Raw genomic sequence first — 10,740 nt, 5'->3', positions numbered from 1 at the left:
CTCTGTAAGAGAGAGAGAGAAAGGGAGAGGGAGAGAGAGAGAAAAGGTTCGGCCGTTATTCAGGGCTAAAGTTGCGGTACTTCGGGCAAAAAAACAGAAAAAAAAAGCTCAAAATTTCTCTCAACTTAGCTTTAGGCTCAGGCCTTTAGCCTCAAGTTGTGGTTTTGCCAGCTTCTTTCCACATTTTGGACACGGCTTGGGCGGCAGTAAATTTTCCCGTCACCGCTCGAAACAAGAAGAGAGAAAGAAGAGGAGGAGGAGAAGGACAGGCAGAAAAGGAGGAGGAATTGGAGGGAGAGGTAGTTTATTGGATTTTTACGGGTTTTGAGGTTAAATAGAGAAGTCAACATTGAGGTCAATATACATTTGGGTTTGAAAAATAATATGAGCTATGAATGAGTAGTAATTTGAGAGAGAGGAAAGGTTCGGCCGTTATTCAGGGCTAAAGTTGCGGTACTTCGGGCAAAAACCAGAAAAAAAAGCTCAAAATTTCTCTCAACTTAGCTTTAGGCTCAGGCCTTTAGCCTCAAATTGTTGTTTTGTGATCTTCTGTCCACATTTTGGACACGGCTTGGGTGACAGTAAATTTTCCTGTCACCGCTCGAAACAAGAAGAGGAAGAGAAAGAAGAGGAGGAGAAGGAGAGGCAGAAAAGAAGGAGGAGGAGGTAGTTTATTGGATTTTTCCGGGTTTTGAGGTTAAATAGAGAAGTCAACATTGAGGTCAATATACATTTTGGTTTGAAAAAATAATATGAGCTATGAATGAGTAGTAATTTAGGAGGAGAAAAAGGAGGAGGAGGAGGAGAAGAACTCAGAAGGGGAAGGATAATAATAGTTTTTATTTATACTGCCCAAATAGGACTAGAGTTTTTTCAAGAGGTTTAATTTAGGAGGAGGAGGAGAAGAACTCAGAAGGGGAAGGATAATAATAGTTTTTATTTATACTGCCCGAATAGGACTAGAGTTTTTTTTTCAAGAGAGAGACAGCAAAAAAGTACGTCAGACCGACAGTACACAAAGCCAGGTGAAAGAGATGGAAAGAAATACAGAGAGAGAGATAAAGAGAAGAAAGAGGAGGAGGAGAGAGGACAGAAGGAATTGTAACCGCTCAGGTTTTATCGTCCCGAAAGTTCAAGATTAAATCCGTCCAGGGCGGAAATCGAACCTGCGAACTACCTATGTAGTGCTTACAAAGCGACTGGAAAAACAAGGTTCTCTAATTTGTATTGTACTCGTACCTACATATATTGTATCGAAAATGTAAAACTCTTGGATTTGTATGAAAGCCGTGAAACTATTTTGAGTATGCAACGTGCAAAGCATGATAAATTATGCTTACAACGCGAGGTCATAGGATGGAATCTTGCCCCAAATAAGAAGAACAAGTGCTTTCAAGGCCACAAGTTAAAAAAAAAAATGGAATTGTTTTCAGAATAGGTTTTATTATTAAATTATCACATGCAATAACAACATTGTAGGCAATTCCTATTACAAGTAACAAATTCTACCTACCTACAAATTCTCTACCTACTTGTACCTACTTTAATGGTAGGTATAATTCCGGTCATAATAAGACAAGTATACTACTTGTACTGTAGAAGGCTCCTAAGCTTTTGTTGTATTTCTTAATAACCATCAAAACCTGTAGGACATGTAAGGCCAAATCTTGGCGATAAGCTACCCACCTTCTCACGGTAATCTCAAAATTAGTAACTATTCTTTCTATTGTAGGAATTTTTCTTATGATTTAAATTTCATTGTTAATCATAAGATACTTTTTGACTTCTTTTTTCATTTTCTTTTCAGTTAAGATGCATGGTAATCAGGAGGGCGAATAATCTCAGCCGAGGTGTGGTATGTGTTTTTATCCACAACATGTTCTCAAAGTAGGAGATCATAGTGATAGGAACAAGAAGGCAATGTTATGTTGAAACTTTGAAACGGTTTTTGATTTGTATGAAAGCCGTGAAAATAATTTGAGTATGCAATGTGCAAAGCATGGTGACATCTCTCGCAGCGGCCATTTATTTCAAGACTTTTTAGTTTTAAATTGCATTTTTAGGATTTTCTACTGTCATAAATGGGTCAAGATCCCCTCTTAAAACACCTACATGTTCACCCCCATTAAAAATATGGTGTGATGTTCACACCACATTTTTACTTTGGGATCAGTTCAACCAATAGGCAGAGCTCAACTCAACCCACTCTTGGGTACAAACAAGAGGAAGAGTAAAATAAAAGGAATAGCAGGATAATTATAATGATTATGATGGAACGCTCCACATAACTGTTGTAGACAAAAATGCCATGAAATTCCCCGAGTCCAAACAAGGTCACTGTAATGGGTAGTATTATGAAAGGGATCAGGGGGGGATAGGAAAAAAAAGATTAGATAATTAAGAAAAGATAATACCTACTGAAGAAGTAAGGTCACCGGCTATTTAAGCGCTATGTCAATGAGTAAGCGTCCACAACGGAGAACCAACCATCGACCCTCACCTAGTACCGACCTAAGAGAAAATAAACAAAAAATGTTAAGTAATAGAAGTTAGTGTCCTCAACGGAGCTTTGACCATAATACCGACCCTCGCAGAAAATCAAGAAACTGAGCTGAGTATTTTTTTCTTCTGCGATAGTCGATGCTCTCTTTACCCATGGAGCAATTTAAAATATTAAATGCTCTGTATCGGATAAAGAGGAGTTCAAGTTTTAGATATCTGTATACAAAATGATTAAGAAAAAAAAAAAGATTAGATAATTAAGAAAAGATAATACCTACTGAAGAAGTAAGGTCACCGGCTATTTAAGCGCTATGTCAATGAGTAGGCGTCCACAACGGAGAACCGACCATCGACCCTCGCCTAGTACCGACCTAAGAGTAAATAAACAAAAAATAGTAATAGATTTGACCATACCATCGACCCTCGCCTAGTACCGACCCAAGAGAAAATAAACAAACCATGCTAATGAATAGAAGTGTCCTCAACGGAGCTTTGACCATAATACCGACCCTCGCCTAGTACCGACCCAAGAGAAAATAAACAAAAAATGTTAAGTAATAGAAGTGTCCTCAACGGAGCTTTGACCATAATACCGACCCTCGCAGAAAATCAAGAAACTGAGCTGAGTATTATTTTCTTCTGCGATAGTCGATGCTCTCGGCAAGGGTTCATGGTCTACGATTGCCGTTTAGCTGAGTATTTTTTTCTTCTGCGATAGTCGATGCTCTCGGCAAGGGTTCATGGTCTATGATTGCCGTTTTGTCACTGAGGTGATTAGATCTGTGATTTTCCCTTACAAGTATCCTCCCTAATATTCTGACTAGAAACTTGTCTTACCTGGTTCTGGACAAAGACAGGCCGCTTTTGTGTCCGTTCGTTCCGACCGCATGCGCTGAGGGGGAGGCGGCGCCGGTCTTGTGTCCGTTCGTTGGTGCGCCCACCGCATGCGCTGAGGGGGTCTTGTGTCCGTCATTCGGTCGATGCTCTCGGCAAGGGTTCATGGTCTATGATTGCCGTTTTGTCACTGAGGTGATTAGATCTGTGATTTTCCCTTACAAGTATCCTCTCTAAATCCTAATGGATATTTTGACAAGAAACACTTCTTACCTGGTTCTGGACAAAGACAGGCCGCTTTTGTGTCCGTTCGTTCCGACCGCATGCGCTGAGGGGGAGGCGGCGCCGGTCTTGTGTCCGTTCGCTGGTGCGCCCACCGCATGCGCTGAGGGGGTCTTGTGTCCGTTATTCGGCGCCCCGACTGCACCCGAGTTGCTGTCCGAACTGAGGCCGAAGTTTGGCGGCAGCTTGGCGGACATAAGAACCAGGATCGGGGCGATGGTCGAAGGAAAGGCTCACCGAGAATGGCGGACGAGGGGAGGTCAAACCGCATAGTATTCGAGGAGGAACAGCATTGCGGACGGGGAGAGAGAGATTGGCGGATGGAGGCGCGGAGGGAAGGCCGACTAATTGACGCACGAAGTTTGGCGGCAGCTTGGCGGACATAAGAACCAGGATCGGGGCGATGGTCGAAGGAAAGGCTCACCGAGAATGGCGGACGAGGGGGGGTCAAACCGCATAGTATTCGAGGAGGAACAGCATTGCGGACGGGGAGAGAGGGATTGGCGGATGGAGGCGCGGAGGGAAGGCCGACTAATTGACGCGGGAAGGATGCTTGATTCGGGGGAGAATAGGAATCGCTTTACTTCGAGGAAAAGGGAACTGATTTCAATACGGAAAACCGTTTGGTTGAAGGTTGAATCGCTCTACTTCGAACAAAAGAGAATTACTTTTAACACGGAAAACGGTTTTGTTGAAAGGAAAACCGCTTGATTTGAGATGAAAACCAGTTAGATTTGGGGGCAAATGATTATTTCACAGTTAAAATCGGTTGATTCGCACAAAAACCGCGTTAAGAAACTAGTTTGGCGATTTATAAATCCGGTCTGTTCTCAATTCGAGAAGGAAATAAACAACGAATGATATAATTTTAATTTCGGTGGTTATTTGGTTATTCGATCTGGTTATTCGTTTGCCATTTACGTTCCGTAGAAAAAGTTGCTATAAAAAAGGTAAGTAAAAAACACACAAAAGACCTATTCAGCAATATACAGTTCAATACAACGAAAAAAAAAAGTAAAAAGTCAGTAAATAAAGAAAATTACTAAGCAGGCCTGACGGTAATTTTTTAATTGGGTGGGCACTTTAGTTTTAATTGAGGTGGGCAATTTAATTTTAATTAGGGTGGAAATTTAATTTTAATTAGGTGGCAATTTAATTTTAAATCGGTGGCAATTTTAATTAGAGGAGCGGCGCCAGGGGGTAATTTGAAACTATTGTGAAAGATCACAGACTATTTTTTGTTTAATTTTTTTCTAAACACTAAATAACAAATCTCCATTATAAAAAGGTAAAACTAAAACACTCTTCGAAAGAAGTGTTAACTTGAAAAGAAGAAAAAAAAACAACTGAAGGTTTTCTTATTACACACATGTACACAATCTTTTATTTCCCCGATGGAAATTTTACACAAAAAAGAGTTGGGCAGATATACCTTCCCTATACCGTTGTTTTCACCTTATCCTGTTTTTTCGCACTCGAAAAATTAAAGTCTCGAGAAAATTGTACGGTAAAAAATACACGCGAAAACCTTATCACAAAAACTTAACACACAAAAGGGTTTTTTGAAATAAAAGAAAGTAAAAATAACAAAAACGGATGAGAAAAAAAATAAAAAGAACGGAAAACTAAAATCGAAAAAAACGAACAATGTGTCGGCCCAAAGTTCTCGTGCCTTTGTTTTTTGGCTCTTATTGAATTTGAAAAAAGTAAAAATTCGAACGAAAAGAGAAGAGTAAAAAAAACAACGATAACACAATTTTTAAATAACGAGAGGGACTTTTTACCCCTAAAAAAACAACGATAACACAATTTTTAAATAACGAGAGGGATTTTTTACCCCTGTGCGGGGGATTTTCCGTTCAAAGGGGAGGGAAAAAGTGTAGGTCGAATCAGATTGGAATGGAAGGAACGAGATGAAAAAGGGATTTTTTCCTCTCTCGAGCTTTTTGGAGTCGAACTTTTTTTTTCATGTAGAAAAAAAGAATGTAACTATTGAACAGCGCATGTTGGACTCCTTGTCCTACATACCTTCTGTCCTATGTAGATAAATTTCTTAAAAGCAGCTGATTTTACTATTAATGTATCTTTATGTGTTTGGTACATGAAAATAGGTAACCTATACACGGTAGGTGGAAGGTCTACTACAGTAAGGTCGATTGACATTTAGAAAAAAAACACGTCCACGCTATAAATAAACTATAAATTTATTACATTTCTTTCTTTATGTAAATGTAATGTAATGTAAATGCAGTTTCTTTGTGTTATTATGTCACAAAGGCCGGCTGGCTTTCTCTTATACTGTTCTCCTTCTCTCTTCGATCTCGGGACGAAGAAGGAGTAGGAGGAAGAGGAGGAGAAGAATTAGAAGAAAAAGGAGATGGAAAAAAAGAGATGAGGAAGAAAATTGGAAAAGAAAGGGAGGAAATAGAAGATAAAGGAAGAAAATTAGGACAACAAATGGGATACAAAAATCCCCGAGAAGAAAAGCTTCTTTTATCCTTTATCTGCGAGGTTTACACATGAATTCTTTATGATTTCCGTCTGTACTCAGTCATATTATGTAAGGGAATTAAAAGATAAAGGAATTAGAAGGAGGAGGAGAAGAAGAAGAAAAACAACAAGAAGAAGAATGATGAGAAAAAGAAAAATGATGATGACGGAAGGAGGAGAAGAATCTTCAAAAGAAGACGGGGGGACATAGGAAGAAGAAGGAAAAAAAGAAGAAGAAGAATGAGAAAAAAAAAGAAGAAGAAGAAGAATGAGAAAAAGAAGAAGAAGAATGAGAAGAAAGAAGAGGAGGAGAAGCAAAAGGAAGACAGTTATAGCCCAAGGAGAAGGCGAAAAAGAAAAATCTGGTGTGAACATCATACAACTTTCCTCATAGCTGAAAATGGCCAAAAAACGGTCAAAATACCGCCAAACTCAGCGCCTATCTCGATCAAACGTTTTGAGTTGTATTTTTGTCACACCTATGAACTACACCAAAATACCGCCAACCGCAGCACCTATTTTAACCAAACGTTTTGTGTTGCATCCTTGTCACATTTGTGAACTACATTTTCAAGTCTCTAGCTCATACCGTTCCCAATATATTGTTAAATTACACCGAAAACCGCCAAAAAGCGGTAAAATGCCGAGAAGAGTACTGAGGGTGACATACCTAGGCTATTTAAATTTGTCATATTCATTCTATCCCGATTCAAAATGGCAGCACCTCAAAGTTATGACTCTTATGCCACGCTGATCCCGTACAAAGGACGGGTCAACCACTAGTATTTCTTTACATGAGTTGCATATTTTAACACCTTTTACTTTCTATTATCTACATTAGCTTTATCTATATTTTAACACCTTTGTTCCATCCTGTACTATAATACTAGGTTATTGATTGCCCTTTGTAGTCGCTATGTCTCATGAAATAGTCTCTCTCTCTCTCTCTCTCTCTCTTCCTCCCTCTTTCTTTCTATCTCTCACGCTTTCTACCTCTGATATCTCTCCTTTTATATCTCTTTCTTTCCATCTCTCTCTCTTTCCTTTTATTCCCGTTTCTTTCTCTATCCGTCTATCTTAGGATCTCCCTCCCTCTGTCGAATGATCTATCTATTCATAACATATTTTTTTCCCCCTTTTGTTACACTATGCCTGTCTAAAGTAAGAGAGATGGAAAGAGAGAGAGAGGAAGAGAGAGAGATAGGGAGAGTGGTAGAGGGAGGGAGGGAGAGAGAGATAGGGAGAGTGGTAGAGGGAGGGAGAGAGAGAGATAGGGAGAGTGGTAGAAGGAGAGAGAGAGATAGGGAGAGTGATAGAAGGAGGGAGAGAGAGAGAAACGACACATATTAGAAGAAAAAGGTTAAACTGAATAAAAAAGAAATATGGGAAGGAGAAAGATAGGAAAAGCGAATAAAGTTAGAAAGGGAAAGAGACAGGGAGAGAAAGAATGGCCCTGGTTGGTGGGAAATGATGAACAAAGGAAGGACTAGGAATGTGGGGTGGAAAGACGGACACAAAAAGCACCACACACGTTTTGAGATTAGTTTTACTTTTGTGGAAAATTTAAAACAAAACATTTGGGTAAAATACGTTAAAAACTGCTTTAAACTGAAGGAACCCAAGATTGAAATGGGCCAGCCTAAACTATAGTTGGTCGTGCGTCCAAGTATCCGAAAGAACAAACAAAAACGAATACGAACAAAAATCGAAAATAAACGGTCGAAATCTATGAATTTGAATGAAGAAAGAAAAAATCCTTTTCTCTTTATCATTTTGATATACTGATTCATGGCTATGTTCACAAAGAAGATCAAAATGTTTCATATGAATGAAGTTAGCTTTAAGTGGGTAGTGAATTATTTAGGGTGTGAGAAAAGGAAAATCACGTTCCTCATGGAAAATGGTTTAGAAATGAAAATATTAAAATTTAAATTTAGGAAGTGACGAAACGTATATTATAAGAAGGAAATACGAAATTAGCATAAGCAAAAATCAATGCTACAACACTTATCAGCACTCTCTTTCTCTCTCTCTCACTCTTTCTCTCTCTCCCTCTTTCTCTCTCCCACTCTTTCTCTCTCTCCCTCTTTCTCTCTCCCACTTTTTCTCTCTCTCTTTCTCTCTCCCACTCCTTTCTCTCTCTCCCTCCCTCTCTTTCTCTCTCACTCTTTCTCTCTCCCACTCTTTCTCTCACTCTTTCTCTCTCACTTTCTCTCTCCCTCTTTCTCTCTCCCACTCTTTCTCTCTCCCACTCTTTCTCACTCTCACTCTTTCTCTCTCTCACTCTTTCTCTCTCCCACTCTTTCTCTCTAGACTTAAATTTCTGTCAATGCTGGGCATCGAACTGGGAACCCTCTACATAATCATGACCCTATTTGTCTTTTGTGTGTCAAAATAGGTACATTATGTATATTCAAGTCTACTAAAATCTCTCCGTCTCACGCCATCTCTCTCTCTCTCTCTCTCGCTCCCTATTGTTGTCACGAAAGACGAAAGTTTTTTTACGTTTTAGTCTGCTAAGTAGTTAGATTAGAAATATTGCCGTTTTCAAACGCAACTATGAACGATATTAACAACACTAGATCTCTCTCTCTCTCTCTCTCTCTCTCTCTCTCTCTCTCTCTCTCTCTCTCTCTCTATTTGTCTTTTGTGTGTCAAAATAGGTACATTATGTATATTCAAGTCTACTAAAATCTCTCCGTCTCACGCCATCTCTCTCTCTCTCGCTCCCTATTGTTGTCACGAAAGACGAAAGTTTTTTTACGTTTTAGTCTGCTAAGCAGTTAGATTAGAAATATTGCCGTTTTCAAACGCAACTATGAACGATATTAGCAACACTAGAAACATCACCTTTATGTATGTGTGATTTAAACTTCGGATTCGTCTAAAAAGCCTTGGAAGCTGACTTCTAGGCCGCTTTGCTGCTTATCATATTATTATTATTATTGTTATTTTAATATAAAACCATTTATTTATAAACATACATATTACATAAACACAAATCATCTCAATATAAATAAGTAATACATATGGCTTACTCTTTAATTAAAATTAAATGCTCTGTATCGGATAAAGAGGAGTTCAAGTTTTAGATATCTGTATACAAAATGATTAGGCTGAGGGGGAGGCGGCGCCGGTCTTGTGTCCGTTCGCTGGTGCGCCCACCGCATGCGCTGAGGGGGTCTTGTGTCCGTTATTCGGCGCCCCGACTGCACCCGAGTTGCTGTCCGAACTGAGGCCGAAGTTTGGCGGCAGCTTGGCGGACATAAGAACCAGGATCGGGGCGATGGTCGAAGGAAAGGCTCACCGAGAATGGCGGACGAGGGGGGGTCAAACCGCATAGTATTCGAGGAGGAACAGCATTGCGGACGGGGAGAGAGGGATTGGCGGATGGAGGCGCGGAGGGAAGGCCGACTAGTTGACGCGGGAAGGATGCTTGATTCGGGGGAGAATAGGAACCGCTTTACTTCGAGGAAAAGGGAACTGATTTCAATACGGAAAACCGTTTGGTTGAAGGTTGAATCGCTCTACTTTGAACAAAAGAGAATTACTTTTGACACGGAAAACGGTCTTGTTGAAAGGAAAACCGCTTGATTTGAGATGAAAACCAGTTAGATTTGGGGGCAAATGATTATTTCACAATTAAAATCGGTTGATTCGCACAAAAACCGCGTTAAGAAACTAGTTTGGCGATTTATAAATCCGGTCTCTGTTCTCAATTCGAGAAGGAAATAAACAACGAATGATATAATAATTTTAATTTCGGTGATTATTTGGTTATTCGATCTGGTTATTCGTTTGCCATTTACGTTCCGTAGAAAAAGTTGCTATAAAAAAGGTAAGTAAAAAACACACAAAAGACCTATTCAGCAATATACAGTTCAATACAACGAAAAAAAAAAGTAAAAAGTCAGTAAATAAAGAAAATTACTAAGCAGGCCTGACGGTAATTTTTTAATTGGGTGGGCACTTTAGTTTTAATTGAGGTGGGCAATTTAATTTTAATTAGGGTGGAAATTTAATTTTAATTAGGTGGCAATTTAATTTTAAATCGGTGGCAATTTTAATTAGAGGAGCGGCGCCAGGGGGTAATTTGAAACTATTGTGAAAGATCACAGACTATTTTTTGTTTAATTTTTTTCTAAACACTAAATAACAAATCTCCATTATAAAAAGTTAAAACTAAAACACTCTTCGAAAGAAGTGTTAACTTGAAAAAAAAAAACAACTGAAGGTTTTCTTATTACACACATGTACACAATCTTCTATTTCCCCGATGGAAATTTTACACAAAGATCATAGTAGGTTCAGCAGGTTGTGACATTCATATCCTCCATTATTTATTTGATGGAGTCCAGTGGTGTTTTAATCAGAATAGAATGGAATATACCTTGTTCATCCTGCTCGAATGAGACTAAAAAGTCCCTTTACCCCAGCAGTCTATACCAGGTCTTGTGTATTTTATGGGTTTACAAACATATACCTTCCCTATACCGTTGTTTTCACCTTATCCTGTTTTTTCGCACTCGAAAAATTAAAGTCTCGAGAAAATTGTACGGTAAAAATTACACGCGAAAACCTTATCACAAAAACTTAACACACAAAAGGGTTTTTTAAAATAAAAGAAAGTAA

The 10,740-nt window shown here is 39.0% G+C and overlaps 1 protein-coding gene across 1 annotated transcript in view; it reads right to left on the bottom strand.

Annotated features, from left to right (window-relative positions):
* LOC103507002 (sericin 1-like) overlaps positions 1 to 3,503 on the bottom strand; it is a 38,614-nt gene extending 35,111 nt beyond the window's left edge. Inside the window, exon 1 of the mRNA XM_026821960.1 lies at positions 3,340 to 3,503. Coding sequence (XP_026677761.1) covers positions 3,340 to 3,503 — 164 coding nt within the window. The remainder of the gene's footprint in view (positions 1 to 3,339) is intronic.
* Positions 3,504 to 10,740: the final 7,237 nt, after the last annotated feature.

Source organism: Diaphorina citri, unplaced genomic scaffold, assembly GCF_000475195.1.
Source record: "Diaphorina citri unplaced genomic scaffold, Diaci psyllid genome assembly version 1.1 scaffold280, whole genome shotgun sequence".
Lineage (NCBI taxonomy): Eukaryota > Metazoa > Arthropoda > Insecta > Hemiptera > Psyllidae > Diaphorina > Diaphorina citri.
Note: the sequence above shows the minus strand (reverse complement) of the source record. Positions and strands in the feature narration are given on the sequence as shown.